The sequence below is a fragment of the Suricata suricatta genome, chromosome 15, assembly GCF_006229205.1.
Source record: "Suricata suricatta isolate VVHF042 chromosome 15, meerkat_22Aug2017_6uvM2_HiC, whole genome shotgun sequence".
NCBI classification, from domain to species: Eukaryota; Metazoa; Chordata; class Mammalia; order Carnivora; family Herpestidae; genus Suricata; species Suricata suricatta.
This window is the reverse complement of record NC_043714.1, coordinates 59,503,879-59,526,588: the sequence shown is the minus strand read 5'-3', so window position 1 is coordinate 59,526,588 and position 22,710 is coordinate 59,503,879. Positions and strand designations below refer to the sequence as shown.

The 22,710-nt window shown below is 35.2% G+C and overlaps 1 protein-coding gene and 1 pseudogene across 14 annotated transcripts in view; one reads left to right on the top strand and one right to left on the bottom strand.

Annotated features, from left to right (window-relative positions):
- TAF2 (TATA-box binding protein associated factor 2) overlaps nt 1-22,710 on the top strand; it is an 81,973-nt gene that overhangs the window by 26,882 nt on the left and 32,381 nt on the right. For 13 of the 14 annotated variants that reach the window (XR_003903068.1, XR_003903069.1, XR_003903064.1 and 10 more), the window contains exons 9-20: nt 1,155-1,254; nt 2,849-2,934; nt 6,014-6,149; nt 7,895-8,049; nt 8,735-8,849; nt 9,162-9,271; nt 11,865-11,930; nt 12,494-12,746; nt 14,170-14,310; nt 16,893-17,003; nt 21,263-21,456; nt 22,081-22,220. Coding sequence is in view for 9 of the 14 variants with exons in the window: in XM_029923222.1 (XP_029779082.1) it covers nt 1,155-1,254; nt 2,849-2,934; nt 6,014-6,149; nt 7,895-8,049; nt 8,735-8,849; nt 9,162-9,271; nt 11,865-11,930; nt 12,494-12,746; nt 14,170-14,310; nt 16,893-17,003; nt 21,263-21,456; nt 22,081-22,220 (1,607 nt within the window). In the remaining 5 variants the exon portion in view is untranslated. The remainder of the gene's footprint in view (nt 1-1,154; nt 1,255-2,848; nt 2,935-6,013; nt 6,150-7,894; nt 8,050-8,734; nt 8,850-9,161; nt 9,272-11,864; nt 11,931-12,493; nt 12,747-14,169; nt 14,311-16,892; nt 17,004-21,262; nt 21,457-22,080; nt 22,221-22,710) is intronic. The other variant, XM_029923221.1, reaches the window with a different exon arrangement.
- Nucleotides 13,786-13,862, bottom strand: LOC115279580 (annotated as a pseudogene).

The following is a 22,710-nucleotide window of genomic DNA, read 5'->3' as shown; positions in this document are numbered from 1 at the left end:
TTTAACAACTACTGAGAAAAAGAACTGGGAACATTTGTCTTTGTTTTCTTTTCCTGCATTTTCTTTTCTTCAAATATATATTTAGAAAAAATAATTAGTGTAAATTTTATCCTAAATTTTTGGCTGTCAGTTCAATATAGTTCCATAATCTTTAAAGGAATTTGTAGCAATAATTTCTTAGGAAACTGAATGAGTATTGTAGAAAAAAGGCCTTGAGTGTACAGAAAACTATTGTTAGAACTCTAATGCCCATGTTCAGTGTAATTGGTAATGTTAGATCATGTATAAGGCATGAACTCTAATGTCCATGTTCAGTGTAATTGGTAATGTTAGGTCATGTATAAAGCAAAATAGCAGTCCTTTATAGTAGTGATAAGGATTTCCCTGTTAGTGTTTAATAGGATTTTCTCATTAGTGTTTAACTTTGTCCTAATACACTTGAAAAGAGTAAGAGATAAAAACACTTTATTTTCTTTTTGATTATCTTGAGATGAATGTGGAGAAATACATGAAACTCCCATCAGATTATAATTAATTTTTGTGATCATTCTTTGCTATGCGTAGTACACGAGTATTGGTTGGTGTCTTTTTCTTTCTTGTTGGCAGGAAGAGAGCAGGGGGTAAGATCTCTTGATTTGTAATTTTTCTAAAATTACATAGTTTCAGTGAAGAATAGTGCCTTGAACATGGTAGGCAAAATGTTTGAATAAATGAATGAATGAATGGATATGAATGTATACGAATGAATAGATAAATGGATGGTGTTAATTGCCTTTTCTCTTGAGAAACCAAGGAACAAATTAAGTAATTAAATTTTAGATCTTGGAATCCCACTGATAATTTTGCGTGGGATTGGCAAATGTGGACTTTAAGAGTTGAGCAGTACAGTCCTGGCTTTGGGCAAGTATTTCCTTGGAGGCAAAGTATTAGCCAAGAGGGAAACAGAGCACAGACATAGGTATGTTACTTGAAATAAGATTGTAACGTGGTCTCCGAATTAAAGGTGAAGCCAAATGTGAGGAAGGTGTAATGAATGGATCAGTGGAACTCAGTGGGAAGAAGCAGTTAAGCGAAATGTCTTGTTATTAAATTTTTATTTTCATTTTTATTTTTCATTTTATGATTAAAAGAGTATATTTTGACTTTCTGCTTAGGTCCGATGAATGGGTACTAAAGGGAATTTCTGGCTATATTTATGGACTTTGGATGAAAAAAACTTTTGGTGTTAATGAATACCGCCACTGGATTAAAGAGGTAAAAAAAATGCCAGATCCATTACCCATTTAGAAGTCAACAAGACATGTTAAGGTTTTTCTGATTTACAAGTCACTTGTCCTTTACTTTTAATAATTGTAAAATACTGTCATTAGAAAGTGCCTGATTTTTCCCAGCAAAATGAAAATTACTGTACTGAGAAAGACTAATGGTCTATCTTATTAGTTCCATTGTCAATGTTGACTTCTAAAGAATTTTTTGCTGAACAGGAAAGTATTTAAGCTCCTTCACCATGAGATCAGTCATTAGACATATCCACACTCCTCATCTTAGTCATTTGTTAACTGGAACTCTCTGCTTCCTAAATTTGTTTAGACTTAGAGCCCAGCGTCTGGAGTCAGATTGTTTTTCAGTCTGCCTCATACCTTTACAAGCTCTGTGACTTTGGTGAATCTAAGTCTCACCTTTATAAGGGGAGTAGATGGGAATTGTGAACATCATCATACATGTAATGTATATGGTGTCTTGCACATAGTAAGTGCTTGTTATATGCTGGCTGGTCCTTCAGTGCATTTTTGTGCTCTGTCATTGACGCACCTTTTTCCTATTATTGAAAGATGTGGCTGAAAAAAAATCACCTGTATTTTGCCTATCCCATTCTGTTCATATACATTTACATTTTACTCATTTTGTGCTTAGCTCTTTCTTTTTCAAGTGGAAAAAAATTTCAACTTTTATGAAATAGACCCCTCCATCTTTCCCTTTTGTCATTTGTGTATCTTGATCATCCAAATCTAAACTCAAGTAAGCCAAAAAGTAATTGCAAAGGATTTCAAATATCTGGAACTATGAAAGAATTCATACATCTAAAGTGGAAGAGTCCATTCTTCCTTTAACCTATAAATGAAGAAAAAAAAAAACACATGGCATTTATGATGTTTCAGGAACTATATAAACATTTAATATATTAGCTATATTAATCTTCCTAACTACCCTGTTATCACTCCCATTTTACAGATGTGGAAGCTGAGACACAGAGAGGTTAAATTATTTGGCCAAAGTTACATAGCTAGTGAGTAGTAGAGCCAGGATTCATGCCTGGCTTTTAACCACTTCACTAATTTTTACCACTTCTGTAATACTGCTTATGTATTATTTAAACTAGTCCTGATTTGTAACTGTTCTGTTGTCTTTTTTTTTCACTTAAACTTTTTTTTTTCATTTTGATCTATGTCGTATTAGAGAAGACGCAGAAGTTTTAAAATGGTAGATACCTGACATAAATTTATCTCCATTTCTTTTGACTTGCCTAAATCCTCTACCAGAAACAAAATACAGAGAAGAAACAAATGCACTTGGAATACAGGTCAGAAGTTGGGAAGAGCCATTAGGAAAAAAATGCTAGGCTGCTGGCCAGCCCTGAAGTCACAAAGTAGAGAAGGTTTTTTGGCTCCATTATTGAGCCAGTTGTGTAGTCTGCTTTGTTTATAAAAACATAAACTACTTTACAAATATATTTAATTTATTTTAAGAAATTTACATTTTGATTCCAGGAAATGAGAAATCATAGTTCAGTTCTAAAATTTGATATGTAAAAAAAATTTTCACTGACTCCTATTTTTATGTTTTTTAGGAGCTAGACAAAATAGTGGCATACGAATTAAAAACTGGTGGAGTTTTACTACATCCCATATTTGGTGGAGGAAAAGAGAAGGATAAGTATGTTTGTTGTTCAGAGCTGATCTTACAAACCTTCTGTTATGGGTTCAGTCTTTTAGGATTACCTGGGACATGTACTGAGACCCACACAGGCCAAAATAATATCATGTAATAATATTGAAGTCACAAACTCTGGTAAACTCCCATTACTCCTTTCCTTACTTGACTATTTTTACTGATGTGGCTGTCCATGGATTTAAATATTGAAGAAAGACTCTTAAAGAATCTAAGACTTCTCTTTTCCATGTTAATTTCCTAATGCTACTGTATTATATTGTCCTCAGAAAAGTTCAAAGATAATGGAAACAAGTATTTTGCTTATAGATCACATTATTTTTTTAAATCTATGTAGATAATTTCAACATCAAGACATCCAACTTATTTATCTGAACGGTCACCTGCCTAGACACTTAGGTACTCTTTGCCTTTCCCCTGCTTTCCTTTTACTTCCCCCCTCTCGGCCTTCCTTCCCTTCTCTCTCTCCCTTTCTCTGTGTCTGTTGTATAACAAGTCCCTGTAAAGAAGACAGCCCCTTACAGCAACGTAATGGTGCTAGCAGGCAGTCTTGTTTGTTCTGGTGATTCCCTAAGGGAATGTGGATTGAATTGGATGGGAAAATTTTTTTGTATTTTCACGAACCATTGTGTGAAATTTTATGTTTTCCTTAATTATGACCATAGGCAACAGACAATGCTATGACTGTCAACAGTAGAAATCATTAAAACAACAACAACAAAACAGAAAGAACTTTCCTGTCACATTATAATGCTTAGCAGATATTTTGAATTGTTTTGCATCTCAAAATTACTATGATAGACCACTGCTAGATCTTGTTATTTAATACATTAATGAACTAGCACACATATAATGGTTTATGATAATGTTTTAATATTTTTATAACTGTATTTCATTATAATTGGTTTCCTTTGTAATTCTATATTTTATTTTGTGCATATGAAAGCAGTTTCTCAAAAGGGGCCCATAAGATTAACCAGACTACCCAAGCGTCGAAAAGCACCTTAAAGATTATGAAACTTGAGGTGGTAGCACCAGTAGCCTTTTCTTTGTTGTAGTGTGGCCACCGAGCCAAGATTAAGTTCATGGGCAGGCACAGACATTTGGTTAGATAAACTTGGATTCTTATCATTATTTTTATGATCACATATCTTTCTGAATATGAGTTTTAATGTATAAAATGACAGTGATTGTCCATCTTACCCAAGTTGGCTGTGAGAATTACTTGAGATAAAGTTTCATAATTGTTAGTTTCTTTCACTTTCTTCTCCTGACTCCTTGCTGTATGGCAGTTTCCCAGCATGTAATTGGAGCATCACCATTGTGTATAAGCATTATGTACATGAAATGCTTTTGCTTTGGTTCTGCCCATTTACTTAGCCCTTGTATGTTTACTTTTTAAAGGCGAAAAGTCTGGAAGCAATATACCTCCCTCCTTCCCATTCTTGGAGATAATCATGACTATAAATTCAGTATATTGCTTCCAGACCTTGTGTGTGTGTGTGTGTGTGTGCCTTTATGTATGTATGGCATTACAAAATGTAGTTTGATCATATATATACATATATATATATATTACTGAGTAAATATCAAATAAACACATATTTTACATTTCAAAGTCATGTTTTTAAGGAAGTATAATGACTACTCTGGCACCTTGATTGTGAGAGTGTAATTTGGAATAATGATTTTGGAGGGTAATTTGTTGGTACCCATCAGATTTTTAAAATAATTTTTAGATTCAGTAGTTGTACTTCTAGCTATGTTGTCACATAGAAATTTTACTTTCTAGGGCGCCTGGGTGGCTCAGTTGGTTAAGCATCTGACTTTGGCTCAGGTCATGATCTCACACTGTGAGTTTGAGTCCTGTATCAGATGAGCTCGAGCCCCACGTCGGGTGAGCCCTCCTCTCACTTTTTCTCTAACCACCCCCCTTGCACACGCTCTCTCTCTCTCTCGCTCTCTCTCTCTCTCTCTCTCAAATAAAAAAGCTTATACTTTCTATGTTTGCCATACAGAAATACTTGCACATGTGTACTAAGATACTCACTACAGCATTATTTAAAAGAGTGGAAAATTTTAAACGTCTTAAGTGTACATATGTGTCATAAATTTTTTTCACTACACTGCACCTTATTTATTTATTTATTTATTATTTATTTATTTTTAAGAGACAGAGACAGCGTGAGCAGGGAGGGTCAGAGAGAGAGGGAGACACAGAATTTGAAGCAGGCCCCAGGCTCTGAGCTAGCTGTCAGCACAGAGCCTGATGTGGGGCTTCAACCCACGAACTGTGAGATCGTGACCTGAGCCGAAGTTGGATGCTTAACCTACTGAGCCATCCAGGCCCCCTAATTTTAATTTTAATTTATTTTTATTTATTTTGAGAGAGCACACGCACAGGGGCGGAGAGGGGCACTGTCAGTGTGGAGCTGATGCAGGGCTCAAACTCGCAAACCATTAGTTCATACCCTAAGCTAAAACTAAGAGTTAGATGCTTCACCAGTGAGCCACCCAGGTGCCCCTAGACTGTACCTTTCTTTTAATTTACTGATGATCTCTTTCATCATATTAAAATGTAAAATTTTTACATAGTCCGGTCTTTGTCCTTAAGATTTTATACCTTTTTTAGGAAGATTTTTCCCACCCGGGAATTGTTTTTTCTTATTCTAATACTTTTATAATTGTTTTTGAAATGTAATCCATCTGGAGTGTTTTGTGTGTGTGTGTGTGTGTATGGCTGAACCTTGGGATATTAGAATTACATTGATTATAATGATGAATTTGGAGAACGTTGAAATATTTACACTCTTGTGTCTTCCAATCTAAGAGCTTGGCTTGTGTTTTTATTCAGATTTTCCATCATGTTTTTTCATGAAACTTCATAAGTTTCTTCTAGTTAAGTTTATTTTTCGATGTTTTCCAGTTGTGTTGCTCTCATGCTACAAAATTCCTGAGTCATTCCCAGGAGGTTTTTGATTAGTTATCTTGATGTGATCATAACATTTATTATATGTTTAATATTAAAATTTGCTTTATTAAGTAAACCTGTTTATGTTTTTAGTCCAGCATCTCATCTGCACTTCTCAATAAAGCATCCACATACGCTTTCCTGGGAATACTACACTATGTTTCAGTGTAAAGCTCACCTTGTAATGAGATTGATTGAAAATAGGATCAGTATGGAATTCATGCTACAAGTAAGTGTTAAAGTTAGGGACTTAACTATAAAGAAAGCTGTGTTCTATATGTGGTCATCTGAATACTATTCTGTAGAACAGGAATTGGGGCATCTGGGGTTATAGCAGGAATTCCGTTAATGATTAGCTGTCTGCTTACTAAGTTATCTGTGCTTTTTGTTTGCATTTCCTCAGATGTAGAATGAGTATCAATATTTTACCCATTTAGTGCTGAAGTATTGTGGTTATAAAATTAGAATGTGAGGATAGAGGTAAAACCTATTGATGCATATGATTTTGTTTTCAGCATTATTTAAGATATTAAGGATGAAGGGTGCCTGGGTGGCTTGGTCAATTAAGAGTTGGACTCTTTTTTTTTTTTTTTAAGTTTATTTATTTATTTTGAGACAGAGACAGCACCGGTGGGGGAGGGGGGCAGAGAAAAAGGGTAAGAGAAAGAATTCTAAGCAGATTCTCCACTGCCAGCACAGAGCCCGACTCAAAAAGCCCTGAGATCATGACCTAAGTTGAAACCAAGAGTTGGATGCGTTTGACTCTTGATCAACTCAGGTCTTGATCTCAAGGTTATGAGTATAAGCCCTGTATTGGGCTCTGCGTTGGGCTCTATGCTGGGTGTGGAGCCTACCAGGTAGCTGGTTGGTTGGTTGGTTGGTTGGATGGATGGATGGATGGGTGTTAGATAGATAGATTGATACATAAATTACATAAAATACATAAAAACATGCATACACAAAATACGTACATACATATGTATTTACATATTTACATGCATACATGTATCTAAATACATTAAATATGTAAATAATGAAGAAGTGCCATTTAGAATGTTTTCAAGAGAAAAAAAGCAAACCTACATCTAAAAGGTGTTCATTTTTGTTGTTAAAATCTGTTATATATTTTAAGCAACTTTTGGTGTAAATAGTTGAGGTATACTGGTTGAAGTAGTAGTAACTAGATGTATTATAAATGTTCAGCAATTTTTTTTCCATTGATAACATTCTTTCAGGTAAGTGAAAAATAACTTTTTAGTAATTTATTTTATTAAAAATTTTTTTAACGTTTATTTATTTTTGAGAGCCAGAGAGTCAGTCATAATCAGGGGAGGGGCAGAGAGAGAGGGACACATAGAATCAGATACAGGCTCCAGGCTCTGAGCTGTCAGCACAGAACCCAACGCGGGGCTCGAACCCAAGCGCTGTGAGATCATGACCTGAGCTGAAGTCGGACGCTCAACTGACTGAGCCACCCAGGCACCCCTAGTAATTTTTTTAATAAGGATTTTACATTTGCCTTAAAATTAAGTTTCTTTAATCTTTATGTCCTTCACCTAGCCTGTAGAATGGAGAAATACTAAATGAGAGGTGGTCCGTAAAGAAACTTTGTAGAGTTGTATAAATCCTAATGAGTATTCTCAGTTTGCTAAATATAATGTTTAGATAAGTAGTGCCTATTATTGCTACTATAATCCTGAAAAACAGTATTAATTGTTTGGCCAGGACATTGTTAAAATTGAGTTATTAGTTTAGAGAAAGAATAGTTTTATAGTCTGGCTGTTTAAATCTTTGCATGCTTTTATTGCTAATAGTCTTTAACTAGAATGCACCTATGTTGTAATAAGATATGAAACTGCTATCTTCTGTAATTGACTCTAGTAAAGTCATCATGCAGAGTGGGTATAGTACAGAATTGAAAGCTATAGGTATTATGTTATACAGACTTACTAACTGACACTTTCATCCTTACAGGTTTTCAATAAGCTGTTAAGTTTGGCTAGTACTGCTTCATCACAGAAATTCCAGTCACATATGTGGAGTCAGATGTTGGTTTCCACATCTGGGTTTTTGAAATCCATCTCAAATGTCTCTGGCAAAGACATCCAGCCTTTAATAAAACAGTGGGTGTATCCTTTTCAGTAGCAATTCAGCAAGGAGGGGAAGGGAATTATAAGGTTATATGTGTCAAGGGAAGGAGGAAGAAGAGAGATTGGGAGACCAAAGGAGAACTATTTGAGTTTCTAAATTGTAGTAGAAATAACCAGAAAGAGTAAATCATTTCTGCTGAGGTGCCTTTTAAGCACCGAGATACACACATACGCATAGATTTATGCTTGTAAGATTTGGCATATTTTGAAATACATTTTAGTGTGTGAGTGTAGCAATAGGCGTGATGGTGGGGGAGGTAAATAATCCACCAGACAGGCCTGGAGGATTGATTACTGGTAAGATGCAGTGGTTTGGTTGCTTTTAGATGTGGTTAGAGCCTGGCACAACTTGAGTGGTATCTGGGAACTTTCAGTTTTCACATTTTTTCATATCAAAGCACTATTACATTAATAACCCCAGTAGAGTGGTTTTGCTTCTTTCAAAACACAAATTTGTTAATGTTTCAGAAATTTTGTTTAAATCTGGGGAAACATTTTTCACAAAAGTTTTAAATACTTTGCCACCTGGTTTACAGTGAAGTGTGCTCTCAAGCTTTGAACTGGTAAGAATGCATTTGGAAACTATTACCTACCATAACAAGTCATTCATTTTGTTCAGTACATATTCATTTCAATATGCAAAAATTCCTTTACAATTCTTCAGAGACCAGAGTGGAGTGGTAAAATTTTATGGAAGTTTTGCATTTAATAGAAAACGAAATGTTTTGGAATTGGAAATAAAACAGGATTATACATCTCCTGGAACTCAGAAATATGTGGTAAGATTATTATGAAAGTGACCTGCATTACTTTCTTCCCAGTTTCAGTATAGAATGGGCTTATGGGTGGGAAGCTGTTTAGAACTTTTATAATGAGATTTTTTTTGCAAAGGTTGAAATTGAGAAAATCCCAAGTCTCAGTGAAGAGGTTAAAGATTTCAAGGAAGATTATCCCAGTGCTTCTCTCCACTGGCACCAAGTACCATTCTGTGTCTCCAGATACACATCTTGTATAGTAAAAATCTGCATATATAAGAAAACATATTGGTATTATACTAGTATTATCTTTGATCAGTGTGTTTCTTTTTAAAGGGACCACTTAAAGTGACAGTGCAGGAATTAGATGGATCCTTCAACCATACGTTGCAAATTGAAGAAAACAGCCTTAAACATGATATACCCTGTCATTCCAAAAGCAGAAGGTAGGCATTGAATCAACTATAAACTCAAGTTGATGATTAAAACTGTAAGTCTCACAGATTAAAATGCCAAAGTCGAAATCCTAATAATATATACCTAAGTTTTGAAGAAGAGAACATATTATCTGGTATCTTTTTTCTTTCCATTCAAGTTGGTATTACCAAACATTTTTTACTTCATTTCTGCTTTTTGTTTGTTTGTTTGTTTATTTGTTTTTAAGTTCATTTATTTTGAAAGATAGTGGAGGGGCGGGCAGAGAGAGGGAGAGAAAGAGAATCTCACGCAGGCTCCGCACTGTCGGTGAAGAGCCAGATGCAGGGCTTGAACCCACGATCTGTGAGATCATGACCTAAGTTGAAATCAAGAGCCAGATACCCAAAATCAAGAGCTAGACGCTTCACCAACTAAACCACCTAGCTGCCCCTTGTTTGCTTTATTTTTTCCAAAAAGTTTTTTTTATGTTTATTTATTATTGAGACAGAGAGAAACAGAGCATGAGTAGGGAGGGGCAGAGAGAGAGGGAGACACCGAATTGGAAGCAGGCTCCAGGCTCTGAGCTGTCAGCACAGAGCCCAACGCGGGTATCAAACCCACAAACTGTGAGATCATGACCTGAGCCAAAGTCGGGCACTCAACTGACTGAGCCACCCAGGTACCCCACTTAGGTTTATTCTTACTAGTCTCATTGGATTAATAGCGATAGTAAATATTGGGAAAATGATTATTGAATAGGAAGAAGCTGAATACATGTTACAAAAAGCCGCTGCGTTTTCTTTACTGTGTCTTTCTCCCTTTTCTCTATATCACCTTGCCCTTACACAACATTTTTAAAAAGTTGTACTTATTTAAGTAATATCTATACCCAATATGGGGCTCAGACTCACGACCCCAAGATCAAGAGTCCAGGCTCCCCTTTATTTATTTAAGTAATCCTACACTTACCGTGGTGATGAGATCCAGAGTCACGTGCTCTTCCAACTGAACCAGCAAGGCATCCCTTACAGAACATTCTTGGTGTCTTATAAAAACACACATTATCATTTACTTAAAAAAATGTTCATCGTTTATTTAATAAATTTTTTATTTGCCATTCTTTTTTTAACTCAGCTATGAGTATGTGTTTTGAATAGTGAAAGATGGGAATATTTTTGTGCTTTGCTGAAGGAACGTATCGGAATCTCAGAACTTTAGAAACAGAAGTCTTACACTCATGACTACATTTAGGTCATCTCAGACAGATGAGGATGTCTGTTGATTCTGAAATCTCCCTGGAACCATTTTTTCTCTGCAGAAATTCTTTCTAGGTTCAGGCTAACATACCCCTTTTGTCCTGTCTACCTTGGAAATTGGGGATATCTCACTGCTTGCTACCCTTTTCGTAACATTTCCTCAGAGTTTTTTCTCTATAGTAACAGTATGTCTTTTTGGTGTTCTTTGGCATGAGGAACACAGGAAGACTATTCTCTGTTAATTTGTTTTCACCCAAGTTTTTAGTGTATGTCCAGTAGATTTTATGATTCAGGAAACAAGGTCCATCTATATGCTGCCTATGAGAGACTCATTTTAGACCTAAAGTCACTTGTAGATCGAAATTGAGGGGATGGAGAACCATCTCTCATGCTAATGGATGTGAAAAGAAAGCCCAAATAGCCAGACTTATATCACACAAACTAAATTTTAGAACAGTGACTGTAACAAGAGGTGAAGAAGGTCATAATTAAGGGCTCTATCCATCAAGAAGATCTAACAATTGCAAACATTTATGCCCCCAACTGGGAAGCACCCAACTACATAAGTCAATTAATAACAAACATAAACTCATTGATAATATAATTATAGTGGGGGACTTTAAGGGATTTCTTTGTTTATCTATTTTTCCATATAAAACAGCTTACCCCTAGTCAGAGAAAGACAAATATCATAACTTCACTCATATGAGGACTTTAAAATACAAAAATGAACATAAGGGAAGGTAAGCAAAAATAATATAAAAATAGGGAGGGGGACAAGGCATAAGAGACTCAAATATGGGGAACAAACAGGGTTACTGGAGGGGTTGTGATGCGGGGGATGGGCTAAATGGGTAAGGGGCATTAATCATTGTTGCACTGTATGCTCACTAATTTAGATGTAAATTAAAATAAATAAATAAAAAGAGCTTACCAGTTCTTGGATGTGTGTATACATACATATATATATGTGTGTGTATATATATATATATATACACACATATATATATGTGTGTATATATATATATACACATATATATATGTGTGTATATATATATATATATATATACACATACATATATATATGTATGTATATATATGCTTTAACCTGACATTTAGTTACACATTTTTGCTTTTTGTTAAATTTTGATCAGGAAGATATTTCCGTATCATTGACTTCATTCCCTTCAACTTCAAAATACTGTAGACTGTTTCGTGTATTTAAATTCCATTACATTCACTTTCCTTTCTTCCTCAAGCCACCTTACAAAGTTCCTTGCAGTTTTCAATTTGAACTACAGCTGTTCTTTATCTCCTTTCAAAATTGGAAATGTCTGTTTGTAAACTTTCTTTTCCCTAAATATAGGAATAAGAAGAAAAAGATTCCACTAATGAATGGAGAAGAAGTTGACATGGATCTTTCTGCGATGGAGTAAGTTATGGAGTTTAGGGATATATTTTGCACATTCTTATTTGTCTTGTTATGCACATTTAAAGGTATATAAATGTGTTGAAATTAGTGCTTTTAAAACTTGTGAAAGGCCATAGAGACATTATTTTTAAAACAAATCGTACATGAAATCGTCACTGACCGAAGAGTGAGAAGTTTCACCTGGTGAAACTAGGAGGAACCACAGGATGGTTATGGGGTAGGCGGTTTTCTTGTTCTCCTGGTGCCCTCGAGAGCGGTGTTTCTCAAGTTCTAATGTGCATGTCAGTCACTTGGGGATCTTACAGTCCAGTTTCTGATCTAGTACATCCCTAGATCCTTGAGGGTCTTTTAAGCAAGATTGATAAAGATTTGCCATCGTGAGAAAATTAAAATACATTAAACTCAGTGAGAATGTTGTCAGTGTGCTTTAAGAAAATGAATACAGTAAAACTTTAGGAAGTCTTGAATTACGTATATAGAAGAGAATCTGTTTAACACGGCTTTGTTTTTACTTTATAAATATATAAAATGGAAAACAAATTAAAAATTGTATTTTCTTTCAGTGCTGATTCACCTTTGCTCTGGATAAGGATAGACCCAGATATGTCGGTACTGAGGAAAGTCGAGTTTGAGCAAGCTGATTTTATGTGGCAGTACCAGCTCCGCTACGAAAGGGACGTCGTTGCCCAGCAGGAGTCCATTCTGGCCTTGGAGAAGTTCCCCACGCCCGCGTCTCGCCTCGCTCTCACGGACATACTGGAGCAAGAGCAGTGTTTCTACCGCGTACGGATGTCCGCGTGCTTCTGCCTTGCCAAGGTGAGAGGTCCTATAGTAGAAAGGAAACAGGACGACTACTGCATACCAAAAACAAAAAAGGACAACTGAAAATAAATTAAAATTTACCACAGTCTTTAATTTTACTTGGCAATTCCCTCGAAAGATTTTTGCCAAATGTGTTTAATAAGACGGATGTGAAGGAAACGTGTTTTGACCTGAACATAGATAATGCATTGAAAGTTTTTAACTGCCAAACTGAAAGTCATATTTTTAAAACCAAAGAGAATTTTTCACCGTTTTATTGAATTGCCAACCATATTGTTATAGCAAAGAATGTATCTGGCAAGAAATTCCTTAGTGTGAATGCTGTTTTACATGATAGTACAGGAAGTGAGTCCGTCTTCACTCTCCCACAGTGGTGACTGTTTCCTGTTGGTTTTGGCTTACTAATCAGTGTTAGTAATACATAATGTACAATGGTATGTTCTGTAATTTCACATGCTAGAAAACTTAATTTATTTAGAAAACTAAATATTTTTCTTTTGAGCCAAAAAAACTGAAGGTAAAACAAATGAAAACCAGAAAAACGCAGACAAAAATTTGGCCAGAAATACTGGGTTCCAGGTACTTACAGAACATCTCGATAAGAGGTTCATTCTCACTTAGTGACTCTTCTTCCTCCTTCAGTGCTGAATCCATTTGTCCAAAGCTTGTCCATTTGTCCAAGACTATAAATGGTTTAGATTCGTTTTATTTTTAATGAGAACTATTGAGTAGTTGCATTCCTACATTTTACTCAGATATGTGAGGGCAAACATGATATTCTTTGATATAATTTCATTAAAGATGTTTGTGATTCTTGTGTGCTAAATTCTTAGCAGACCCATGAAGTTATAAACTATTATTTAAAGTTCATTATAAATCCATTCTTTTCAGACATGACTTATACACACCAGAAGTTTCAATAGCAAGGTACGGTTTTTGGAAAGCATTCCTGCAGACTTTAAATACTTGGCTTATTTTTCAGTTAGGCTAGATTTTAAAAATTTATTAAAATCCTTGGTGATGTTTCTATGTGATAGATTTAAAATGTTAGAATTATATTTGCCTAAATGGATACTACACTTGATCTTAGCCAAAAGGCCGAGAAGCGCTATATTTGCCTAAATGGATAAAGATAACTTAATTCAGAATAGAAGCCATTTGCAAATATGTTTTCTTAGAACATAGAAGAATGCCTCAATTTAGAAATAGTAGAAAGTAATTATAAGTGTACATAAGAATTTTAGGGGGAGGTGAGTTATTTTTTTGGAAATGGTAATAGGCTAAAATGTATTAAAGTTATGAGAATTGAAATTGTTGAAAACTAATCCAATTGTATTAATAAATTTTTAAAAAGATGTTTTATTTAAAAATATTTTTGGTGGTGATAGAAATAACTTCATTTTCTAATTATTTGCAGATTGCAAATTCAATGGTAAGCACATGGACAGGACCACCAGCCATGAAGTCACTTTTTACTAGAATGTTTTGTTGTAAAACTTGTCCAAACATTGTGAAAACAAACAACTTTATGAGCTTTCAAAGCTATTTTCTACAGAAGGTACAGTTTACTTTCTTATCATTGTTTTATGCCAATATCTGTATATCTCAGTTTAATTTGAGGACTATTTAAATAACAGGTGTGTTTATGTTTTTATAAAACGTTTTGCATTTGTTCTTTTGTTTGTTTCTCTTCTTCCAAAATGTTCCCTTAATATAATCAATTGTTCATGGAATTTATGAGCTGTGTGTAAGTAACTATCCACATTTATACTAAAGTATAAATGGATAATTTGACTTTTTGGTTGGTTACATGGCGGACTAAGGTATGGGTAAGGTCTTCTAATGGCATTCCTTCTAGAATGTGGACAGCCCTTCTGAAACAGTCCAGTCCAGTACCCATCTCTGGTTTCAGTCCTAGCTCTGCTGTCAGTTTTCATGAGGACACATTTCTTAACCCTTTGAGCCTCAGTTTACTCAATTGTAAAATTTCTCTTTTTAAAAATCAAATAGATCAAGTATGTAAAGCATTTCATACTATATGTATCACATAGTAAATTTTTTTATAAATGGTAATATAGAAAGTCAAAGTGTGTGGTGGTATCACTGTTTTAGGAAGGGATGTGGGAATGAAATGGTTGTCAGCATTTGGGCAATTTGCAAATAATTTGTAAAATGTTTTGAGTAACTTAATAATAATGAAGGCAGAGGTGAGATTAAGTAGATCAAACTAGGCTAGAAGGAGGAATGAAGTTGAAATAGAAAAAACTAATGAAGCCTATTTAATGATTTTGGTGTTAAAGAGTGAGAAAAACATATTGAGGATAAAGCAGTGCTGAGAAAGGGACATTTTGGATTTGTTTTGTATAAAGGAAGAAGAAACTTGAGGCATGTTTGGCACAGAGAAAGGAATCTTTGGAAAGGGAGACATGAAATATTTAAGTGGGAGCAAGTCAGTATAAAAAAGAGAAGGCGCAGCGTGAATTCTTAAGATACGAGTAGAGTGTGGAACATAGTTGGGAGTTAATTTTTAGAAACGATAAGACCACTCCCTTTTCTAAGGCAGGTGGAAAACAAACAAAGTAAGTGAACTGGTAGATCTCCAGGGGGATGTTAGGTACGGTGAGATTTTGTAGGATAGAGGCAGAAGTAAAAGTTGACCCAGCAACATTGAGACACCTGCTGAGAGTATAAGTCACAGTATAATTACAGCAAATTTCATCAGCAGAATAGATTCAGGATAAGCTGGGTTTGGGGAAAGCCAATATTGGTGTAATCAAAGAAGTCCTGACATCCTGTTATTTTACACAACTGAACGTTCTGTACTTCTTGTTGCTCAGTTCTCTGTTGCCATTACACGAATTCATGGTATGGCAATAAGTTAATTTCTGTGTCTTCCTGATATGACCCCTTCATTGTGTGCCCTTCATTGCACGTCTGTATACCTTAGGTCAGCGTTTCATATTGGGAGTTGTGTCCCGCTAGTGAAGGGGATGAGATCAGTTAGGAAGTTTTGGTTTGTTTGCTTTTAAAAAAAAAACAGTAGGCAGTATCAGAATGCAGCACATACAATTAGGGTAGATATAAGGGGTTTTTTGGGTTTATTTTTTAGTTAGTATACATGACATTTATGTGTGTGTAGATTGGGATGTAAATATATTTCTTACTGTGGGTTGCCATCAAAAAAGTTGGAAAATGAATGTGTTTAGAACAGTTTATCTTTCACATAATACTTTGAGTGGCAGAAAAGAGAGAGAAAAGATTACTCTCTAAATCAAACTAGAGTCCCAAAAGGACCGAACAGGCATAGGAAAGGTATTTCTTGGAAAAGAGCCTTTCCCTCAGTTGTTCTTACAGCATCAACAGTGTCTTTTGTTGCACTGTTGTAACACTGACTATCCTGTTGCTTCTTGGTCCTTCATTCAAGCAAAGGAGCCCCCCTCCGATTTGTCCCTGTTTGGAGGATTTCATTGTCTTTAATCTGATGAGAGCATAGTCCAAATCTCCCTGCCTACTGAGGACTTTGAGGACTGTTCATCTGTGGCTCCATCTTGAGTTTAAATAGTTTTGTTTTACTGGTAAAGGTTACTACTGTGTGACTCAGGTTTTCACTTTAGAAAAGTTGCCATCAAAAATTTGGAAAGGGGGAACTTTAGATAATTTACCATGTTTCTTTAGGTTTAGCGTGAGATAGTCCTGCAGAATCAGTGTCTCTCAGACTGATGATTGAATTCTGTCTGTCACATGCATCCCGTCACTGTATCCTTTAGACTTAAAAATGGTTGTGAGGAAAGGAAGCTCTTAAGTTAGCAGCTGGCTAAAATTATCCATTTTGGTAGTAAAGTAGGAGTTGAATAGGAGTCTCTCTGGTGTTAAAACTCATTCCTTTTCCACTGGGTTCATATAATTTATATGACATATACTTTAACAAATGAAGACAAAGGTGCCCGGGCTACAGAGTGCCCTTGGTTTGCTTCTCAGCTCTGTTATTACAGGGTCATGTTCTCAGTGGGAGGGGGTGGGAATTAAGAGGGTTGGGTTAGGCTCTACCCAGATTTCTGTGTCCCATATTTCAGTGAATTATAGTAACGAAAGAGTTAGGTTATATGCTTTAAAAAGTTTGTTTTTGTTATTGATTTGTAGACTATGCCGGTTGCAATGGCCTTATTGAGAGATGTTCACAACCTTTGTCCCAAAGAAGTCTTAACATTCATTTTAGACTTAATCAAGTACAATGACAATAGAAAAAATAAGGTAAGACACTTTAATGAATATTATAAAACCTACCTAGTAAGGGAAACAACCCAAGGATAGTTGTGTTTGCTTGTTTTTTTAATGTTCCTCATACCTGTTGTAACATGGAGATATTAGTGTATCAGATTTAAGGGAGCCAACTCAGACTTGCTTTGGTGAAGTCTGACAACCCAATTTTATTTTTCTTTTACCATGTGATGCACAGAAAACAGTTCCTTCTTGGGATAACTTGTTCATTGATGAATTTAACCTTTTTTTTTTTTAACCACAATATGTGTTATTAATTTATTAGCTATTGAATGCAGTTCTTTTTATCTTGTTATTCTAACCATCAGCAAATGTTTTCGAGACTATATGCTACACCAGATAATATACTGTGTTTAAATAGAAGGAAGAGATGGCAGATGCTGTCCAGAATTTCATTTACTCAGTAAGCATCTGTTGATCAACTGCTGTATATCACAGTTTGGTTCTGGACCCTCACAGATTCCACCTAATGGAAAGATCAGACAAGTAAAACAGCCACAGTCATCCATAGTCAATACACATATACCTGGTTTTCTAGGAGAATTCAGTTTTCTGGTACCTTCCAAAAGTATAGAGAGAATCACTCAGGGAAGTTTTATATGTGAGTGATGACCCTCAAACTGAGTCGTAAAAATGAATAGGATTTTTCCCAGTCTATAAATAGGGACAGTCTTGAAAGGTTATTCCAGGAAGAAGGGACCGGACATCAAAGACACATGTATCTGGTAGGATAAGTCACATTCATGAAAAGTTTAATGAGACATTACAACAGTAAAGAAAAAGTGGTAAGTATGTTTATTAAAAGATGGTGATTAATAATGAAAATCAAGGAGACCAATTTTTCCTCAACATAGTAGAATAACATTCAAAGATTTAAGTTAAAAAGAGTCCTCAAAAAAATCAGTGCTTTAAAAGTACATGATGGTTGGTAGACTTTTCCTTTCCATTTTTGAATACTGTTAAAATAATTTTATAAGATTTGTTCCTGGTCTACTGATTTGTTTTGACTTGTCATTTATAACATTCCTTTCTTCCTCTACACATGAATTTCTTTATTGAAGATACAAGGTTAGGATTTTGGATGATATCAGATCAGATTATATTCAGATGGAATGGGGAAATACTTTGTACATGTACTTCTGTCAGGTTTCTTGTTTTGGGGGTGTTTATGTTTATGTTTATGTAATTTAAATCATGGTAGCTCCAGTATAGTCTTTTTACTTCATGAAGTGATTTCACTTACCTTAATTTTTTTTAACTTCACTTATTCTGTAGTTGGCAAATGAAAGCAAAACATACAAGTTGAGAGTCTAAAATTACACAGCAAGTATGATCTGGGCATTGTGCTGTGAGTCGCTGCTACCCATCTGTGCGGTGTAGTATACCATGCTGCTCTATGTGATGCTGTGTCATATATGTCATTAATGACTTTCTGAGGTGCATAGCGATCGGTTAGTAAACTTTACACTTCATCATTTTTCTTGCAGAACAATGTAAGACTCCATTTGTTTTAATCTCGAGCAGGCTAATCAGGTGTTATGGTTAGTGGTTATAAATTAAGATTAGCATCAGATATGTGAGATAGGTACTATTATCTAAATTTACATTTGAGGAGATAGAAGCTAATAAAGACATACTTAGGGTAATGTCTTATGACACCTGTGTGGTAGAACCAGGAGTTAAACCCAGTTCTGTCTAATATCAAAACTTATTCTCTTAAAAATTGTGGTTGGGAAACAAAAGACTTGGTTGTCATTTAAAGATTTATAGGTTTATGGATTAAAACTTGGAGAACAGATGTGATTAGATGGATGCCGAAGAATATTTCATTGATCTTTTTATTTTTAAAGTACCTCACTTCCAACCACAAATGGTTTATTTCTGAGGGCTTTGGTAAGGATTTTTTTTTTAAGTTTCAGTACAGAGATATACAATTTTTAAAGTGCATAAGAAGAAATGACAAGTTTTCTACAAGTAAAATTAAAAATACAAAATATTAAATGCCAAAAAGAAGTTGAGAGTCCAGAACAAAATATTTTTAAAAAATGCTTAGCATCTCATTAATTGGCAGAGCATAGAATTCAGTATTCCAGATGAGTTAGTTTTTAAGAAGACTAAAATTTAATCCCTTTTAAGCCTAATTATTAGCCATTTTTATATGATAATCTTTTATGCATATACATGTATTTTAATAAGTCATGTATGTTTATGAAATTTCTGTTTTGTCAGGTGTGGTACATAGAGCATGGGTTGAACTACTCCTGATTCCAAAGGGTCACTGTTAACATCCAACAGTCTTTGCTGTACTACATTGATATTGATGCCTTCGGGTGTTTTGTTTTTTCATAAGAACTTTTGGTGTTTCGAGTGTCCGCTACCCCATGTGTTCTACATACTACTTCTTCCTTGTCTCTTAAAACCTTGAGGTGACCCGATTACCTAGCTTGTTCAATTAAGATTATAGTAGCTGTGAGAATTGGATGTGGTCTGAAGGATATATCTTAAACCTTTTGATTTTCTTACTTCACGCTTGCATCTCATTTTTAATTTGTAAGTTCTTTCTGTGATCTAAATACATTGATCAGAAACAGCAGTTAAATAAATGGGTTCCTGCTCTGTTGGCAAAGTAGTTATCAGAGGTAACAGGGAAGCGATTAGAATACTTGAAGAAGAAAACATGTAAATATTAACTTGAGTAATCTCTGAACAGAAAGCATCTTTCAAAATTTGAAAAAGACTTGGAACCTGGAAAAGAAAAAGTTGATAAATGCAAAGTGTTAAAATAAAATTAGCATGACATAAGTCATTGACTATTTTTTCTGGCTCGGGAGGAAACAATTGGACTTAGAGACTGAAGCTTTGGGGATTAGTTTTGCAGTCATTAAAATGATTTGAAAACAAACCTTTGTCCATAGTGAACATGTATATGTGTGTGTGTGTGTGTGTGTGTGTATCCCCGCCCTCCAGTAGCTAAACACAGAATGTGTAGGGATTCTGTCATTACATTTGTCACTGTGAGCTTCTGGCTCCATGGCGGAAGTCACAGGGTCAGGTGTTCCTCCTCTCTCCCCTGGCAGCATTTATTGCCACAGCATAGTCCCAACACTGATGATAAAATTGAATTTACTTGCTCCATATTCAAATTCCTAGTCTAGAGTATCTGATTTGCTGAGTTTAAATCGAGCTATGGCCAGATTGCCTTTCTGTACATTGCTTCTCTGGGAAGTGACTGGGATAAAATTAGTAATATTTGGATGGTTGTCTCTTTCCTCTGTCTTCTCTTGCTAGAACTCCCATTTGTATGTTATGTCTTCTACATCAGCCCTCTACTTTCCTTTTCTCTCTACTTTAGATCTGCCTTTTTGCTTAGAATTTCAGGAGCTTTTTTCCAGTGTTATATTCCATTTAATTTTGATTCTGAATCTCTGCATATTTCTTTTCTTTCTTTCTTTTTTTTTTTTTAATATGTTATGCTATTGCAGGGCACCTGGTCACCTCAGTCAGTTAACCCGCCGACTTCGGCTCAGGTCATGATTTCACCGTTTGGGAGTTTGAGACCCGCATCGGGCTCTGTGCTGACAGCCTGATTCAGATTCTGTGTCTCCCTCTCTTTCTGCTCCTCCCTGGCTCATGCTCTGTCTCTGTCTCTGTCTCTCTTTCTCTTTCCTCTTTCTTCCTCTCTCTCTCTCTCTCTTAAAAATACATATTAAAAAATATAAAATACGTTGTGCTATTGAAAGGCATATCATTGGTTATTTTTCAAACAATGTTCATGATACTTTTGGGATTTTTCTCCCTTCTTTTCCTTGCAAACTTTCCACTAAGTTATTTCTTACCTTTTGTTTGTTCTAGTCTTTCTTTTTTCTGTTGATGCTTTCCTTAATATCTGGTGGTCCTTGGTTATAACTGTATATGTGAGAGTAGAGTTAATGGCTGATTTCGAGTTCTGTGTTACCAGCATCATTCGTGGGCTGTCGTCTTCTTGTAGAGGACTCTAGCCAGCGACTGTATGAGCGCCTCGCGTGCAGCAGATACTGGTTGAGTAAACGGTGTGTTACGAATTAGTGAGTCTCTCACTCTTTTTCCCCAATGTAGAACTACACAAAGGGCATAGTTAAACAATTCTCTGAGAACTTGCTTCATCTATCAGATAAGTTCTGAAGTTGTAAATATTTTATTAATTTTTGAATGGAAGTGTGAATTTTGTTTTCTCGTGACTATTTTTGGCTTAGTTTTCAGACAATTATTATCGTGCAGAAATGATTGATGCCCTTGCCAACTCTGTTACGCCTGCAGTCAGTGTGAATAATGAAGTTCGAACTTTGGACAACTTAAATCCAGATGTGCGACTCATTCTTGAAGAAATCACCAGGTTTTTGAACATGGAAAAACTTCTTCCAAGTTATAGACATACTATCACTGTCAGGTATGATGAAAGTTACTTGCTTTTATAATTATAAAAGAAATTCTCATAGGAACTCAGGAAATAAAGTAAAAGGAGAAAATTAAGATCCTGTATGTACCATCACAGTTACTTTATTACTGTTTCAGAGAATAGGCTTCTACATTTTTTCTCTTGGAACTAAATACATTTTTTTAGTTATGTGACATATGTGGTATATATAATTTTTGTATTCTTTTATCAGAAACACTTTCTCATGTCATCAGAAGTTCTTCATAAGCATTATTTTGGATGTCTGCATAATCATTTTATCTCGTTGGATAAGTATAAACAACTCTGTTGTTAAGCTTATTTGGATGCCTTTTCATTCTATCAACTTGTTTATAAATGGCTATCCAAAAGTTCTATTTCTTTAGGAGTTAGCTAAAACGTTGATTCACTGGTTCAGACATCATCACCAGTTCTCATGTTCCATATATATTATTGGCTAAATTATTGCAAAAAATCAGTGCTACAGAATTAAAAGATGGGTTCAGATCATATCAGTTTTTCAGTTTACTGTTAGGGATCAATTCCTAATGCCTGGGAAATAAGTTTATACAAAATACTTTTATAAAAATATTTAACTGTCAATACTGTGTTTTCTAGTTGTTTGCGGGCCATACGAGTGCTTCAGAAGAATGGACATGTGCCGAGTGATCCAGCTCTTTTTAAGTCTTATGCTGAGTATGGGCACTTTGTGGACATCAGGATAGCAGCTTTGGAAGCAGTCGTTGATTATACTAAAGGTAATGCTTTAGAAATACATGCTCAGGGGGCCGGGGGCTCAGTCAGTTCAGCGTCCAACTTCAGCTCAGGTCATGATCTCACGGCTTGTGAGTTCAAGCCCTGCACTGGGCTCTTGCTGGCAACACAGTCCGCTTTGGATCCTCTGTTCCCTGCCGCGATTTGTCCCTCCCCAGTTCATTCGTTCTCTCTTTCTCTGAAAGTAAATAAATTAATTAAAAATATATATGTATATGCTCATATCATTTCAGAAAGAAATGTTTACTATTTAAAGCTGTCTTCATTATTGGGGTTGCATATTATAAACAATATTAGATACTCAGATTTTACATTCTTTAGAAAGAAATTTTGATAAATGTAGAACTTCTATAAGTGAGGGAAAATAATAAAATTACAGATATCTTTGGTCTTTTAAGAAGTCAGTGTATTATTCTATAGCTTTAATTATATGATATTAAAACTAGAAGAAGATTTGGGGGAAATTTCTAACTA